Below are 18,213 nucleotides of genomic sequence, written 5' to 3' on the forward strand. Positions count from 1 at the left end.
TTCAATAGCACTCCAATTACTTTTTCTGCAGAAAAAAACATCTTAAAACAGCCTAAGCAGGCCTTCCAGCCTGATCAGGTTTGTCTGTTGGCCCTTTTAGAGGATTTTTGTGTACTTTTCATCTGAAAAACAAGCTAAACCAAGCCTGGCAACCAGATAGACCAGCTTGTCCAGGCTGTAAGACCATCCTAAACCAGTAAAGACCAGCAAACAAGCTTAGGCTGTTTTAGTTTTAAATTTTTTTTTTTAAGTATATGGCTTAAATTTAAAACCTAACATGTTCTTCTTACTTATAAACTCTGGTGATGTACAGCTGAAGACATCTTGTCCTTCACAAGCGTTTCTGTTGGGTCAACAAAAGGATCTGTAGATAACGCCAAATATTCACATGTCTGTCACTGCCAACATAAACTAAAAGACAGTAAAACTGATTTACAGCAGAAGCCCCTCTGTAACCCTGTTAATATTTAATGATAGGAAATACAGCTGAGTCTCCACACATACACACAACTTAATGTCAAATATGAGCAAATAACTCCAGATCACGTTTGTATTACACCACAGAAATTATGTCTATTCCAGCATTAGAGAAGATTTTGCCAGTATATCTGTTCAGGAAACAGCCTAATCCTGTGTAATTCCAGGTTAAAGGCGTCTTCAAATCCAGTGCATCAGAAATTCAGTAAATGTCAGAAGTGATAAGTGGCAGGTGGATAGTGGATTTAGAGAGTTAGCAGTTTATGGATATGCACATGAGGTATTCTGGGAGCACACAAAGACACTGAAAGTCACTGTTGCAAATATTGTTAAGCTATAGAGCGTGTTGACAGACAATATAAAGAGGATTTTTTCCCCCCTCTAGTTTAGCAATCTAACATATGTTCATGTTTTTCTCCCTGTGCCATTGCTAAATTCAATTCTTAAATCCCTAAATATTCTGGATGCTCTGATTACAGGAGCCTGATGGGATAATTTGTACATAAATCTCATTTACTGTCTCAGTGTCTGCTTTTCTGTATGTTAGCTTGAGCACTGTTATTTATCTGCCTAGTATCTGCACTTATCTGAATTGCAACAAAATTAAGCAGTATATTTTATCAAAGCAAACCAAACAAGCCATTCCAGCTAACTTGGCAGCTTTCAAAAATTATTATTCAAAATGATTAGTCTTTTATGCACGCTAGTCTACATTTATTTGATCAAAAAGTAAAGTAAAAACAGTAATATGTGAAATACTGTTACAATTTCAAGTAACTGTTTTGCATTTTAATATAGGCCTACTTTAAACTGCACCTTATTCTTTTGATGACAAAGGTAAGCCACTCTTCCAGTGTTCAGTCTCATATGATCCTTCAGAAAACATTCTAATATGATGATTTGTGCTCAAGAAACATGTACCTTAAATAACAATGGGGTCCCTCTTCCAAGTTAATTTATTAACCCATTTTATCATCCACCAGGTATCTAGACACAGGCTGTGCTGCCAATACATAACAGTCCTTGATTTCCATTAATAAAGACACTTTTTCATTGTTCAGCACTCTTTCTGTCTCTCAGTACTTTAATATGCTTTACTGGCATGGCAAATTGTGGTGTATTTGTACTGCTGAAGCAGTATCAGGTTAGACTGTCTCTCTCACACACATCTCCATGTATGTGTCTGCTCTCTGCTCAGGCCTTTCACACACCGACAGGTTTGGGACCCTTGAGCAGCATGACACTGCATGATGGATGAGCCCTCGGACCTTCAAACCAACCCCACCATAGGAGGGGTCTGTGTGCGCTCTCCGTCTCCCCACCAGCACCTCATTCAGAATGCCAAACCCCCATCCCACCCCATCCCGCTCCACACACTCTCCTGTCGTCTTCCTGAGAGCCACTCAGCAGGCGGGCCAGAAGAGGTCATGCTGAGGACAGGACATTTATGAGGTGTAGATATTTGCCTTCTCTTAGAAAAACACACTGTGGCATTGACACGGTCTGGCTTCTACTCTTTCAGGTTTTCAAGTTTCAGGTTCAGCGAGTTGCTGGAATAGCCGGCCGTATCTGATATAGCAAGCAAAAACAGAATATTTGTCTATTTGTGTCAGTATTCGTGTCAGTGAGCTAAACATGATCGAATTCTGAAGTGTTGTCCACAAGATACTGTAAACGTAAACTGCCTTTATAGTGAACACACAGCTAAAACATTCCTCCCTCAGTGGTCACATGCGTCTGATGCATGAATGGGCCTCCGGATCCGGGTTTGACTGATGTGTGCTCATTAACTCCGGTTCTTCGGGTCAGCTTCTCCCTCCAGTACTAAAGTAGTCACAAGCATCCCAAACCTTCCTTTCTCACCGAGGTGACATGGCAAACACAGAAACCTTGCCTGAAAATAAAGGTTAAGAGACAGTTACTGAAAAAATACCCCTGCTGATTCTACAAAAGCTTTTCCTAATATACATCAATTATAAATTATTATTAGAAGGGATAAGGAGAACTGATTTTATCGATTTTATAGAATGATTTATGAAAGATCATGTGACAAGATCATGTGAAGACTGGAGTAATGATGCTGAAAATTCAGCTTTGAAATCACAGGAATAAATTACATTTTAAAATACATTACAATATCTTATAACTATTTTTGCTGTATTTTTTTTAACCTAATAAATGCAGCCTTGATGAGTATAAGAGACTTCTTTTAAATACATAAAAAATCTTAATTATTCCAGACTTTTGACAGGTAGTGTATACAGTATAAAATGTAAAAATATTTTCTTCTTTTTTTTCTGACTTAACACATAAGATAACTTTGAGGAAATACAATTAGACATGAAACGGCAGCAAAAAAAAGAAAAGAAAAAAAAGTGAGGTGTTCCTGCTGTGTTTTGAATACTGGTGTCTCCAAGAAGCTTCATCAGAACAACCTGTTTTCACTCATTGTTTTGCTAAGGAAAAAGCCCCTTTCCAAAAATAAGGAGTTATCAAGAACGTAAATCACACACAGGATACAGAGCAATCTTCTACTGGTTGCACTTTTAGCTTTGTGAACAAGCCATCTTCTTCCTGCATTGTGAAGGTGTGCATAATACAATTACATTACACATACACACACACAAAACTTTCAAAATGGTTTTACTGTGTGATGCATATGAATTTTTTTTAAGTGGCTCTTTTGAAAGCTTTCTATAGTGCTTCAAAGAAACCTGAAAGGCTTAATTTGTCCGGAACCAATACAATGAACTGAAGAACCTATAGCCTAACCCAACATCAAGACCTTTTTTAATCTCCAGAAAACCATAAAGCCAAGTAAAAAATGATTTTGCTGTTCCTAAGGTGCTACAAAGAGCCTTTATTTCTAGTGTAGGTGAGTGAATCGACACAAATGCTGTATGTGCAAGTAATTTTTCACCCTAGAAAATCAAAAGATATTTTTTTCAAGAAATTGTGTAATTTTCATGAAAATGTTACAATGTAAATCATTTTTAATTAAGCGTGATTCATTTCCTTTATACACAATATTTTATTTCTTTCTGTTGATTTTAAAGTGACACATGACATATTCTTGACATTCACCCAGGTTGAATCAGTTTTAGTATTCAAGCTTTTTTATTCCCTGCAGAATTACCCGTCAAATTTGTAGTGTAGCATTGTTTGCAGACTTTACAGTATATCTCTATATTTTTCCACGTCCTCTGTTTCTCCTCTGTACATCTCTCTCTCTTTATCTCTCCATTCTCAAAAGGGTAGTGGAGGAAAATGACCTGCATGTGTTCATGACCTTAGTTAGCCAGCTGTCTGCTCTTTGCTGCAAAACTGCTGTGCTCAAACTGAACAACAACAGATCAGTCGATACTCTGGACCACTTTTCAAAATATAATTTTTAACATTATTTGGTGTTTGCAGACAGTTAATTAGATTAAGGTGCAAAGACATTAATATAATATGCATATACATTCAAGTAAATCAAAGGTTTCAGTATACATGTATCAAACAAGCTTGAAGAAAATACATGAGGCATGGTAATTTAGAATTTTTTTAATTAAATGCAACACGAATGCAATAAAATTAAGATAAATAACATGTTTTAACAGTGGAAATATCTTAGAGTTATATTCCCCACAAGGTCAAAAAGAACATTCACCGTAAAAATCAGTTCCAAGTGGGTCTCAAATTCAGGTTACACAATGATTCTATTTCCTTTGAGGCTTGGCCAACTTCCTGGCACGCTGGTGGTGCCAGTGCTACCATATCAAGCGTTGAATCCAGTGTTTGTTTACAAAAATACAATTTTTCTTTTTCTTTTTTTTTATAGACCCAGAAAGTGACATTATATTTATTTTCACATCAGATTTCTTAAAGCTTTAGCTTCTGCAGTGTAACAGCAACAATGTCCTTAAAAAAGTAAGTCATCCTTTAGGATTGAAAGGCATATCTGTCCTTTTTCACAATTCCAACACGGAACAATCTGTACAGGCTTGCATATTGAACAAATAAGAGTACAACGTTGACAATGGAAAAACGAAGAAAAAAACAAACAAACAGAAGAATTTTTGGCAAAGCAGGAAGAAAAAGTGACAAGAGGCAATATTTTAGATTAGATCTGTTTTAAACTGCCTTCACTTACAGGTTATGATTGTCCTTCATGATCACGTGACACAGGACAGCAGGAGGCTTCAAGTGCTGGAAGCGTCTGTTTACGCTTTGCATTTCCATACCCACTCCTTGCAGACATAAAATCCTTGGCCCACACTTTGCTACAACATTGCTGAAATATTGTGAGAGCAATATTTCAGCTGTTTTCAAACACAAACGCATTTAAAAAGTTATCTGCAAATGTAGTTGTCAGTCATCTAAAGTACATCAGGCAAAAACATTGCAAGTGCCCCTTGTTTATGATTCAGTCTACATATTTATTGCAGCTGGAAGTATAGTAATTCCAAGGACATACTTTGGTTTGACATTTTGGAGGCCAGATTCCTTCAGTCAGTATTTAAAATGAATTTCCGGATGGTAAAACCACCTCCACATGTGCTATACGGACCTGGCACTTTTAACTACGGAGTGTTAGCCTTTTGCTCAAATTGTTACTAATTAAATCACACAAAGACGATGAAATGCAATAGAAACAAACCATTCTTTTTGAGCCAAAATCAAACTCCAAAAGAAAAGATGAAAGAGTGAACACAGACAGCCTGTTTCCTCTGACTGGACTGCATTGTGTCAGTTCTAGCGTTTGCTCCATGAGCAGAACGTCTCCCAACCCTCCCTTCCCTCCTATACAACAGTGAAGAGGGTATTCAGTAACTAAGGTCTCCCAAATCATGCCTGTCCCCAAAACAATCCTCCCAATCAGAAGAGTTATTTCATTTAAAAAAAATAACACAATCAATAGCAATAAAGAGAAATAGAGTTCTCTCTTCATTTATATTATATTTACAGTTTGTAGTTTTTAATATATATTTATATATTTACACACATCAAATAAATCAATTGTACAACTATACACCTGAATGAAAAGATACGCAAGAGGTACAGAAGTGTATGGCTTGACTGGAAAAATCATTCCTTTTGTTTTTTGTCTGCGTTTGTTTTTTGTTTGCTCATAAACCGACTTATTAATATATTGACATTAGCGCCAAAATGAACGAGAAAAGAACAATAAAAAAATCCCTGGTATTGCCAAAAGAGGTCATTAGACTGCACACATATGAGAGCATCATTCAATTTAAAACACCAGTTAGGCCTCTAATCTCCAGGTTAACACCCATTCCTGTTTCTTTTGTTTGTCTTTTTTTGTGGCTGATCTCTACATACAAACATGGTTGTTCACATATTTGCATACGGCAAAAAATTACCCTCTCATTCACATCTCCTCTCACGCAAACATACAAACAAACAGATCATACCACAGCTCAAAGTAACAGTGTATTTGGTCCTGCTGGGATATCAAAAAGTCCTGGGGACATCAGTTTGACGTGTTTGACCAGTGAAGATCTTTCGCAAAGAACTTTCCACGAATCCAAAAACACAGTCAGTGTTTTTCAGCGCCAATTCATGTTTGTCAGTCGAAATATCCTACTCTGAACGAGTCCAGTGCCTTTTTCACTAAAAGATAAAAAAATCATTCCATGTCTGTGGAACCTTCACAGAGCGGTCACCGCGAGTTGTCCTCCCCACGATCCGTTCAATAATATACTGTTACTCCAAAGTAGAGATGAAAGTGGCTGCAGAAACCCATGGTTGTGGGTTACAATCGCTTTCCACATCATGCTAGTTCTGTAAGACTGGCCTGATTATCAGCCATTTCTTGTATCTCACGATTTCAGTAGTGCTTTCAGCCATTTTCTAACGTTAGCAGATGATCGACTCTCCCTCAGCCGTCACCAGTTGGCCACTGGTGGGGTCGTAGGTTCCAGCCAGGTAGTAAAGATCTTGACTGTTGCTGTTTGGTTTTCTAATACGGCTCAGACGCTCATATTCAGCTCGGCTTACTACCTGGCACTTATGGGAGATGGTTTGGACGTCATTTTCATCCTCATGGGAACTTTGGTACAAGGCATGCTGTGAAGAGAGAAGAAAAATAGGTTAGGTACGCAATATCTACCTGAAATCAATCAAAACCAAACAAGACCTCTGCTGTACCTTCCCATCCCGGTGCCTTTTTCCAAGCTTGGTCTCCTCAGGGTGGTAGAACCACTTTACTTTGACCACCATGTTGCTGGACCAGGATTCCCAAAGACTCTCAATGCGACCAATGAAGGGGAGATGCGGCCGACCAGCCGAGAGGAAAACTGCACAGTCGCCAACTTGGACCGTGTCTTTCCCCCTAACGATGGCCTTGTAGAAGAGCTTCCGAGCTTTTCCTTTCAAACCCCGTCTCTGATGACAAGAAAGTGAAGTTTAAGGGACTCTTTCAGAAACTACAACCGTCCATTTTGGACTGGCATTAAAACAGGAAAATCAGGACAGGAAATTACCTGAGTGGGGTTCCCAGACCACCTCCACAGCTGCCGCCCTGGCATGAATGCGGATGAGTTGGGTGGACCCTCTGAAGATGGTATCTTCTGTTTTTTAGAGAAGTCTTTGGAAGATTTGGACTGTCGTACAGAGGACGAGTTGTTGGCAATCTCCTTTCTCCTCTGAGGTTTTCCTGTACTACTATTGACTGCGGTCTTTGAATTAGAGATAGTCATAGTTTTGGCTCCAAAAGTGTGTCGTGGTGGGGCGGTCGGAGGCTCAGGATGCTGCTGTTGTTGGAGCAATGTATGATGAGAAGAAAGGCAACCCTGAAGCAGAAGGCGTGATGCCTCTTCTTCATCCGAACTATAGGACGAGTCATTGTCAGATGAACAAATGCTAGAGCTGGACAATGAACCTGAACAAGACGCGCTGGAGGACCCTGAGGATGACGACGAAACAGAAAGACGAGACAGAAAGCGTCCAGAGGTGCGCATTGCCGCCCTTCTAGCATCTTCTTCCTCATCTTCATCTTCATCCATATCTGAATAGGAGCTTAGGCAGTCGCTGTGGCAGTTTGGCCCATATTCTGCATATTCACTAAGCCCGAGACCCTGAGGGTGCTTACGCATGTCTGAGGAACTTTTGAGAAGATGGCAACTGTTCCTTTTGGCATCTTTGACTAGATGAGCGGACTGGGAGTAGCCCATTGTTGAGGTCAGTTCTCCTATTCCTTTGGCTCCAAAGCCCTTTTCCATCCGTCCACCTCTTTGTACCTCTGGGTTTCCAAGAAGCAACAATGCTTTTCCATTCTTAGTCTTGGGGGATGTTACCCCTTCATGGTCCAGTTTGACCAGAAATTCCTTCCTGTCTCCTGACTTTCTACCCCGTAAACCAGGGACGCCTTTGTGACTAAGAGGCAGACCTGTTGCCAACTGCTGATTTCCAAAGGAAGTACAACCATTCGCAATGCTGCTGAAGGAGTCCACCTCAAAGGAAGTGCTGAAGATGCCTTTGGCTGGAGTGGTCATGGTGGAGCTAAGTAAGGGGAACATGTCTGACTCTTTTCCCCTTAGAGCTTTCTTTGTTAACCCATTAAATTGGAACAAATCCATGGAGGGTTTCCTCCTGGACATGGCAGTAACCGGCCAGCCAAGAAGAGGGGAAGCAGTTTTACTCACATTCTCAGATGCACAGCTCTTTGATGATGCATTGACGGATTTGGGCCTTCCTGTTGAGGGAGACAAACAAAGGTATTGCTATGGGGATGTAGGAAAATAACTGTTCCATCAATGCTCACTTATTTGCATTTTCCAAGCTCTGTTACTACCATACTACCTTTAGCCCCTTAGAGAAAAAAAGATACAAACAGATATGCCTGACAGCGGAACATCTGATGCTTCCATGTTGTTGTATTTTTGCAGATAACATCTGATGAGTTAGAGCTGCTGGACCGGTAGTTCAGGGCTTTAAGTTAGACTCTATAGTTAAGTGGCGTTCAACCTTGACGCCAGTTTCCCTCATCCATTTGTTAAGTCAAATACGTCTCATTCTATTAGTCAACCAAACACTGATCTCATCAATGCTGATGTGTTAATTGCACAGGGTGACTTAAAGTCAAGAGCAAACTTTTTTTTTTCTTCTCTCGCATTTACACAGATTATCCAATTTTACATCTGATAAGACTTTTAGGGCTCTTGACAAACATTAAATAAATAATTTTTTGGGAGTGTCAGTTCCAGGAACAAGAACCAAGAAAAGTAGTTAAGCGTGTCCTTAGGGACAAACAGGTTGAGAAACATCTACCCAGCAAGTTTCCTTGACAGTCCTTGTGATCAGTGTGTAAAAATCACAAAAACCTGTTGTGGAATCTTGTTTGATATATATTTCTTAAAGTGCCTTTGAAACAACATGTTTTATCTCTTTCATTATAGGTTAAACATAACACTTTAGGGATATATGTGAATTATGAGAGATTTTAATCTTAGAATGCAAAAAGCATCGGTTTAAAATGTGTAAACCAAAATAGTTTTAATCCAACCAATGTGGAATTTGGGAAACCGTAAGAATGTGGATACTGCAGCTGTCATCTCGCACCTGGCTTGGCTTTCACAAAATTCTTCCTGGGCTCTGCGTTAATGGAACACTCTGAGGACACATCAACCTGTTGAGTCATCTTCTCTTGAGTGGAGGTCTTCCTTCTCCGGCAGCTAGGTGAGACCAGGTGGGCTGGTGATGGCTCTGCACCTGCAAACCATCAACAATGCCACAGGCTTAATGACAAGCATGGAAACTTGGCACAATGTCGAGCATTGCTAAACACGAGACTCTTTGTTTATACTGGAGATGAAATGTGTTTATCTGCAGAAACGTACAGTGGATTTGGTAGCCTGACGGAAGCAGGCGAATATTCGAAAGAGAAATCCATCCCCGGTCTCCATCGTCAAACTCTACCATGATGCAGCCCTCCTTCTGTTCCTCACCTGGACTTCCTGTGGAAGACACAAACATACAGCTCTGAACCCAAAAACATTAATGATTAGTAATGCTAAAAATGTTATCATATATTTGGGACTATTTTAGATATGGATTCAAAAAAAGATGTTGACTTTCTAATCCTTATATATCAAGAAATAATGAAAAAAGCAACATTATAGGTGATGGGTATCTAGGTTGCTTTTGAGTGTAGACGGTGTGTGTGTGTTTGCACGTGAGAATTATCTCACCTTTACGGACATATCCAGGATACAGACAGCGGGAACGTTCACTCCAGTAAGCGCACACTCTTGTTCCAGCCGTCAGAATTTCCACCGTCTCAGGCTGCACATCTAAAACCTGAAACACATGGATGACTTTAAAAATTAACCTACATATCTCGCAGACAGGCAGCTTATCAAGCATAACAAGTTGATTTAGTTAAAAGGCACACATGAAGAACATGAAGCACGTCCACTTTGCAAAAGCATAGATATCTTTGAGGCCCTCCCCTTAAGGCAATTACAACCATGGGTATACCTTTCTCAAGAGACGCTGTTGTTTGATTTTGTTCCCACAGACACTTTCTAATACTGAACTAGAATAAAAAGAGAGAAAATCAGCAGCACTGAATGGGATGTCTTCTTTGAAATAATGGAATAAAAGAGCAGAGAGGTGTAAAAGGCCTAAATCGATGACTTTATTGTGAGTCAACCAGCTCCCCTCCCACTACACAGAGCACATGCACTGAGGGCTCTTTCAGGCCCAGTTCAAACGGGTCTGCTGTAGATACGGCCTTTCTGACAAATAGAGCAAACGGCGATCTGGGAACTTTTTGCCCAGGATATGCAGGTAGTTGTGTTGGAAGCAAACGACTGATAAGATGTCTTGAAAGCAGCACAGGAAAAAGGAGGTATCACTGCACTGGGGGGGGGGGGGGGGGGGCTAATGCTAGTGGCTAGCTGTGTTTCATTAAAGTTTTTTTGTAGGTTGATTCCCCTGAAAAGTATAAACAATTGTAGTCCCTTTTAAAACACTGCTAGTGTGCCATCTTGCCCAAATATTGTTTCAACCAATGACATGCTTTTGGGGCAGGACTATGTGTTTATCTGACCAATGGCAAATGGGGAATGCTTAGGCAACCTGTTTGAATACAGTTATTACATATATAATTCACATGTGTAGAAATGACAGGATCCAGAGAAAATGGTGAGTAATAAAGTAGTAATACATTCTAAACGTTCTTCTGCAGAAGATAAAAGATGATATTTTGATATACTTGATATACTGATAACCAAACCGTTTCAATTCCCATTGACTTCCAGTGTATGGACAAAAATACAATGAAAGTAAATGGAAACCAAAAATGTTTGATTACCAGCATTCTTCAAAATATTCTTCTGGGTTTTGCAGAAAAAAGATATGCATAAAGCATTAAAACAATGAGTTGTGAGTTGAAGATGAGTTTCATTTAAATTTTTGGTTGGATTGTCCCTTCAAAGTCAATAGTCATCTTAAAAAAAAAAAGATTTTAGCCATTGGTAATGGATTGGTAAAAGTGGGATTTACACACCAAAATTGACAAGACAAAATTAATTTGAATTATGGAAAAAATAAGGTGAATTTTGGTTTCATGTTCAAGTTTATGTAAACCTGAGCTGTGCTTGTTTTGTAATTCCACTCTAGATCCAGTAATGCTGATACACAAACATATGTATAGGAACAATGCTGCAGGCTTATGGGCGAGTCTAATTTGTTGGAGTAGAGTGTAGCGTTCAATGTCAAATCTTTTACTCTGCTAGCCTTCAATGAGAATATAGCGTTAGCTCTCTCGTTCTTTCTGTTCTCCCAGCTTTATCTCTCCCACAACTAGGCACAATCGCATCCAACACTGACACAAATGACAACCTCCTTTCTTTGTTTTGCATTTTGTGAACAATCAAGAGCTTTTTGTGTTGCAGCTTGTGGATTGTATCAAGAAGAGCTATCTTCAGATGTTTTGTGTACTGTACTGAATTTGAGAGTTGCACAGAGCATGCTCATTAATACGTCTTTGAGGGAAACTGGGGACGGGTGGGTAAAACTTGCGATAGGCGGTCCCTAGGCAGCGAGACTCCTTTTTTCAGCCTATGATACTGAGAGAGATGAATGAGAAAAGTAACGCATGTAATGTATTCAAATGAATGCATGCCAACAAAAAGCTGTTGGTTTACGGTGTGTAATCAGCTCCCTTTTTCCCTGTCGGCTTAGACAAACTATGCGTGTAAGTGTAACCCGCAATTCAGCCCCAAAGATGTTCCTAAATAAGAAGATAAATAAAAAAAAACGGATAAAACATGCTCCTCTGTACATCCTCCTGGGGGGCCACGCAGAACTAATAAGGAACAGTTATATACAGTCACAACGTGAAACTGTATATGCAGGAATCTAATGGTCTGCTGGACCGCATTAGAAGCAGCTAATGAAGGGTACTGCCTAAAAAAGGCTGTATTAGCGAGTTCCTTGGGTTGTCTACTTTTCTCTATCACAACCAGATGCTGAAATTTTCCCTTACAGATTAATTTGATGCTCAATGAGATAAAAAAATAAGCAATAAAAGACGCAAATGTGAAAGAATGCCTAAAGTTGAGCCAGACTCCTTCACACACTGATCATAGCAGTTTACATGCTTCATGGCTAAGTAACTGCCTATCAGTGCACACACACTCACACAACCCCAGATGCTATGTTCTTAACTGCTTTAGCAGAGAAAGTCACTGAGCTGGGTTGGATCCAGCCTTGAGCTGATGGGGCTCTTGGGGGAGAACAAGGGCTCTGTGAGAGCCTGTGAGGGTGGCCTGAAGGGCTGGTTTGACCCAAGGCCTGTATGGGAAGATGGAGGAGGTCTTTAGGGGAAGGAGTCCCCTGAAGAAGCTTTTTAAAGGGTCTCACCGCTTCCTGAAGCAGCTGCTCCAGAGAGTAGATCCTCTGCCTGTTTCTGCGCTCTCCTTCAACAACAACACTATAACTGAAGAGACAGAAATTAAGAAAGATTTTTTAATTATTTGAAATTCTGAATGTAATCAACCATCCATCCATCGTTCTATATCTATCCATCTATCTATCTATCTATCTATCTATCTATCTATCTATCTATCTATCTATCTATCTATCTATCTATCTATCTATCTATCTATCTATCTATCTATCTATCTATCTATCTATCTATCTATCTATCTAATGTTCAATCCATTTATGTATTTATATCTACATCCTTCCACCCATCCATCCATCGTTTCATCTATCTATCCATCCTTCCATCAACCATCCATCCATCCATCTATATATGTATTTATTCATCCATCCACCCATCCATCCATCCTTATTGAAAATACAGGGTGGTTGTCTTACATATCAGGTAGGTCTAGTGTATGTACATAGGCAGCATACAGTAACTCGTCCTCTTTTGAGATTAACACTTTCAGCCCGTCCCTCAGGTTTTCTTTGGTGAGAATGCAGTTGGGCAGGGCTGGTTGTGACAAAGACAGATTAAAGTAAGAGGGCATCCTCCTTTTACCACATGCATATCTTATCTCAACATGCATTCAGTTGCATGCAAATGTAACAGCATTATGCATGTCCGTTAGTATATATCTTACCCGGTAGTGCACTGCCCATTGGCTCTGGTTCCTCCTCCTCCTCCTCTTCTTCTTCCTCTCCCTCTGAGAAGCTGCTGTCGTCATCCATCCGGAATCCCTCATCGGCAGCAAAGCTCTCCAGCAAACGACTGACTGCTCGCCCCTTAGCCTGCTAACAGTCACGAAATGGCATGTGAGTCTCTCTCTCACGCACACACACACACACACTCACACACTCATAATGGCCCCGGAGAGAGTGATTCAGGGCTCCAACATTCATTCAAACTACCATCCAAATATATCATAACCTCTCGTACCTTAACAGGTCCATTCTTGTGCACAGCCCTCGGTACTTAACATTGCTCAAAAAAGCTGTCATATATTAATGTGATGGAGGTTTCGTCACCTGGGGTGATGCTGTTCGGTTTTCATTTTACAAGTGTGTCTCTAGGGTGAGGCCCAGGTGAAGAATGATGCGTGTCTTTGTTCGCTATTGCTCTCTTTGAGCGGAGTGGGAATTTTCCCCGCCCGCTGATTAGGCGGGCAAAGTCCCCTTGCATACCTCGCTGATGACTTCACAAAAGGCCGACGGTGACAGCCTTGACGCCTATGGTGTAAATCCTTTCAAAACTATTGACTGTTTTATTTAGACAATGTATGATTCAGCCTGTGAATTAGCAGGCGGATCCCATCTTATCTTTATTGTGAGCAGATTTACGAGAACCCCTGACAGGACAAACCACGCGAGATTGCATAATCCTTCTTGGAGGGATGACTTTTTATGGGTGTCAAGAGGGCAAGGCAGCTAGATCTAGGCCACTAGGGGGTAATTCGCTATGTGGCGCTGCAGCCTCGCTAGATCTCAACAACTTTCATTAGAACTCTAATAAATAAGCTCAAAAGTACCTTGCATTGCTGTTCACCAGTAAACCTTGTGTTTTGGATGCCTACTAGGTGTTTTAACTAGCTTAGCCTAACCAGAAAAACTTTTAACAAAAGTGGGAACCATTCCATACCTGCTTGTTTCTGATTCGTCTTCTCCAAGTGATGTCATCATACTGAGACGACAGTGCTTCTAACCAACAGCTTTTCCTCTGAAACAACCATAGGGAGCACGTTAGCACAGTTAGACCTCCATAGAGCCTTGTTTGTAGCTGTAGTATTGCTACAAATCATAGATATACCTTTCCAAGAAGCACAGCGCTCTTCCTGGTGGTCTTTTCTCGTGGAGTAGGTGAGGTCTTGAGAACCCTAGTGTGGTCAAAAGTGTTCCCCCTTGACCCCTCTCTCCACTTGGGGCCAGTCAATCTCCTCTCCTCCTCCAGTTCTGAGTGGTTATGGTCAGCACTGACCAGGGCCGGCCTACAGGGGACCTTCCTTCTCTTCACCTCTTCTTTAGCGATGGGCACATTCATAGACCCTGAAGGGAACACAAAAAGAGCATTAAGTGTGACAGTGAAAAATTAGTGTTTGCGAACTAAGGTGATATCTGTCAGTCCCTGCTGTCTAATTAAATAAGGATGTAACATTTACCGAATCCTTGTCTTTCCGTTTTGTTCTTGGCTTTCTGATTGGCCTCAAGCCTCACGATGGAGCACTTTGAAGGACGGCCGACTCCAGACAGTTGCTCTTTAGATGATAGATTCTTGATGCCCTCTGCCCCTTCTTCGCTGTCATAGATGCCGTCATCTTCCTCCTCTGTGAAAATGATAGATCGATTGAATGCATTGACATCTTGACTGGACTACAGTTCACAGCGGGCATCTGAATCGGTCACGGTGAACGCAGCCTGACGATTTTTCTCACTGTATGATTTATTCAATATTTAGCAAAGTTCATGAAATGGGTGCCAAATGTGGCTGTGACTGTCAACGTTCACAGGAACTGTGGCGGTCAGAGAAGTCTAGTCACTGACAGGTTTGACCACCAGACCTTTGCTTCCCACAAGTGTCTGATTCCTGTTTACAGCCACATATACATGACTATTCACAGGTTTGGAGTCACTATAAAACTATGTTTTTGAAAGAAATTGATATTTCAATTCACCAAGTATCAGCAAAAATGGCAAATGATTACATTTCTATTTCAAATGAATTCTGTTCTTTAAACATTGCAAAGAATTTTGGAATAATACACATAAATTGCTGAATGAAAACACTAGGATGAAAATACAATTAACATTTTCTGAAACTAATATGCTTACTTTCAGCACTGTTAACTAAAACGTTTAAAACTAATAAACTAATATTTAAAATAAAATTAATTATAAACTATGATATTTTCATTTATATAACTATGATATAAATAACCTTAAAATAACAGTTTTCCCAATGCCTACAACTTTACCAGTTTCCCCAGAGGTGATTATTTTGCTCTCTTGATATAAGTTTGTAACATGAATAGAAATAACTATTGACACCTTATTCATTCTAGCTGTCAGTTTATTAAGATATTCAGATAAAGCTACAGCTCTGTTTTTGAATCATTTTATATTTTGTACTGTATTTTTGATCACTTAAATTTGAATTTCTTTCAAAAACATACAAATACCTTTGTGATTCCAAATCTTTTGACCTGTAATGTACGCACACAAAGTCATGCTCGCATGCTTGGGTGTCACAGATACATATTGGCAGATGCCGTCTGTGGGCTATGTGTCTCACATAGAGCGGAGATGGCACGGTGGCAGCAGTGTCGGGTGTCAACCCAGTGCTGACACACTTGTCATTTACAAGGCACTCGTCAACACTCTCGCAAGCTCGTGAAATGTGAAAAGGATAACTTTCAGGGCAATTAACAGAGCGGCGGCAACACCGCCTAGCTCGACCGCAGGCGTAGCTCACATTAGCGTTCATTACCGCCATGATTTCATCTTCACTTTGTTCACTTACTGAAATGTGTTTGCAGGCAGTGTGGACTAAAACATAGCGGAACCGGGGCGGTGGAGGGAGTGCATCTCTTTTTTCCCTGTAGGTGTGGCATTCTAAACACAGCATGACGCAGGCTAGCATTACGGCTTGGGTTTTGCCAATGCATGCCTGAGGAGGTGTCGTAAATTTTTTTTAATGGCATGACAGTCGAGCAGGGAAATGAGAGGATCCGCTGATCGTCATGGTGGGATGCATCTCTCTCGGCCCATAACTCACCTGTGTCGCTGTCAGTGGGAGAGATGCCCTTCTCGGTAGCTTCTAGCTTGCTATCGGTCACAGCTGTATTGCATAGCAGCTGCTGAGTTCGGGTTGGCATTAGTGAGGAGCTCAGGATGGCCTTTGACCTTGCACCTCTTCTCATCATAGTCCCCTTCCCATCTGATCCCTGGTGGACTGCTGCCCCACTGCCTGCTGGGACAGATTAATTGTACAATAATCTAAACTAATCTAAAGTGATCTAAATATCAATGCAATTACAATACCTGTCCTATGCATCTAGCATGTATTATGTTTACCTGTGTCACTGTGCTCTCCAGTTTTATTACAGTGTGTGTGTTCTTCTTTTCCACTGCGCTCTCGGGACAGATGTTCTGTAATGGCGCTTGGTGTATTGATTTCTCTGTGACACAACAAGTTCACCAGTCTCGATCCACGCTTGGCTTTTACTTTCTGCTTCAGCTGTGAGCAAGCTTTCTGTTTAAACTTAGTGCTGAGCAGTCTCGGCCTGCCTCTTGGCCTACAGTGAGCCTTCATCTGAAACAAAGAGGCGAGGAGAATTCAACCAAAGGCAAAACTGAGTTGCATTATTACAACAAGTGTCGATGTTTCTCAACCAATCCTTCTCTAAATATTTTAATTAATTTTGTCATAACCGAATGTTTGTCTCCTTCACTAAAATTCATAGTCCAAAATCAGCATTCAAAATCTAACCAACAACGGTGACATAACTGTGATTTTGGCAAACTGAATTGTGATTGGTCTCATTTCTTCAGTTTATTTGAATGGGTTTTTAATGTTTTACCTGTATTTAACCATGCAAGCCATAAAACTACAAACCAATAGACGGAAAACAGTGTTAAGCATCATGACAACAGCAAAGTTTAAGGTGGTATTTCAAAAAGCAGCAAGAACGGACTTTATATTTGATAATCTGACATGCACTAAGAAAGTTTGGCAAAAACTAACCAACAGCGATAAAATAATGGTGATATTGGCATCCTAAACTGTGATTTGTCTCTTTCTTACATTTATTTGAATGCTACATTGTGATGGGTCTTTATATGTTTTTAACCATGTGAGAGAAGAAATAACTGACCAACTGAGAGAAAGCAGTGTTGAGAGTCATGATAATAGCAAAGTTTAAGATGATGATTAAAAAAACAGCAAGAATTCACTTAACTATTTAATATACATTCAACATCTACCTGACAACATTCATATTTGCACACTCAGTTGTGACTCTTCTCTTCTTGCATTTAGCTGAATGCTAAAATGTGATAAGTCTTTCTGTTTTTACATGTATTTAACCACGAGACAGAAAACTAACTAACCAACATACAGAAAACAGCTTATAACAGCATATTTAAGATGACATTTCCAAAAACATAAGACATTTTTTCAGCCATTTAGAATCGATTAGCTACAAACCTGTGTGCTACTGAGATGGTGGTAAGGGCTACTGGTCATCCTTCTCTTCTTCCTCTTCCTGTCTCCGCCTCCAGTCAAGTCCTCCGCCATAAGCAGGCCCGGCCCCGCCCCCGCTCCAGCCGACCTGTCCATCACAACAGAGAGGTATTCATGAGGGGAGAGAAGAACGAAGGATGAAAAGGAGAGATCAGAGGCGAGCGGAGGGCTTGCCTTCCCTCTCTGTGGCTCTCTAATAACCTTCTTTTCAGGCTTTGATGAATGGAGAGGCAGGGGCCTGCTTCCCTGCTGCACGCTTGAAAAATTGGGATCTGACGCCAAACCGAGAAATATCTGAGAGAAGTGCTGGTAAAGCAACCTCCCACTCATAATTTTGTTTGTTCTTTTTTCCTCGCTCTCCCTTGTCTCAGTCTCTCCGTCTCTGCTCACTCCTTTTCCATTCCGTGCCAATGGTTTTGGTGCTGTGAATTCCAGCATTACATTAATAAAAAAACCCTTCTCTGTTTTATTACCATATCAATGCATCTGTTCCTGCACAAAGCAGCACAATGCACAGGCCTTCAGGAGGGCAACGAGAGTGAGTGAGTGTGTGTGTAGCCAAC

The 18,213-nt window shown here is 40.5% G+C and overlaps 1 protein-coding gene across 1 annotated transcript in view; it reads right to left on the minus strand.

Moving 5' to 3' along the window:
- Window positions 1-4,015: 4,015 nt before the first annotated feature.
- The window catches only part of LOC306852204 (BAH and coiled-coil domain-containing protein 1-like), a 101,303-nt gene continuing 87,105 nt past the window's right edge, over window positions 4,016-18,213 (minus strand). The window contains exons 15-29 of the mRNA XM_079388887.1: window positions 17,615-17,738; window positions 16,483-16,720; window positions 16,184-16,378; window positions 14,571-14,735; window positions 14,222-14,457; window positions 14,054-14,131; window positions 13,059-13,209; window positions 12,811-12,928; window positions 12,352-12,427; window positions 9,672-9,780; window positions 9,321-9,437; window positions 9,043-9,192; window positions 6,966-8,176; window positions 6,631-6,867; window positions 4,016-6,549 (exon numbers count right to left, since the gene is read on the minus strand). Of these exons, the coding sequence (XP_079245013.1) occupies window positions 6,340-6,549; window positions 6,631-6,867; window positions 6,966-8,176; window positions 9,043-9,192; window positions 9,321-9,437; window positions 9,672-9,780; window positions 12,352-12,427; window positions 12,811-12,928; window positions 13,059-13,209; window positions 14,054-14,131; window positions 14,222-14,457; window positions 14,571-14,735; window positions 16,184-16,378; window positions 16,483-16,720; window positions 17,615-17,738 (3,415 nt within the window). The 3' untranslated portion in view covers window positions 4,016-6,339. The remainder of the gene's footprint in view (window positions 6,550-6,630; window positions 6,868-6,965; window positions 8,177-9,042; window positions 9,193-9,320; window positions 9,438-9,671; window positions 9,781-12,351; window positions 12,428-12,810; window positions 12,929-13,058; window positions 13,210-14,053; window positions 14,132-14,221; window positions 14,458-14,570; window positions 14,736-16,183; window positions 16,379-16,482; window positions 16,721-17,614; window positions 17,739-18,213) is intronic.

This window comes from Barbus barbus, assembly GCF_936440315.1.
Source record: "Barbus barbus genome assembly, chromosome: 32".
NCBI lineage: Eukaryota > Metazoa > Chordata > Actinopteri > Cypriniformes > Cyprinidae > Barbus > Barbus barbus.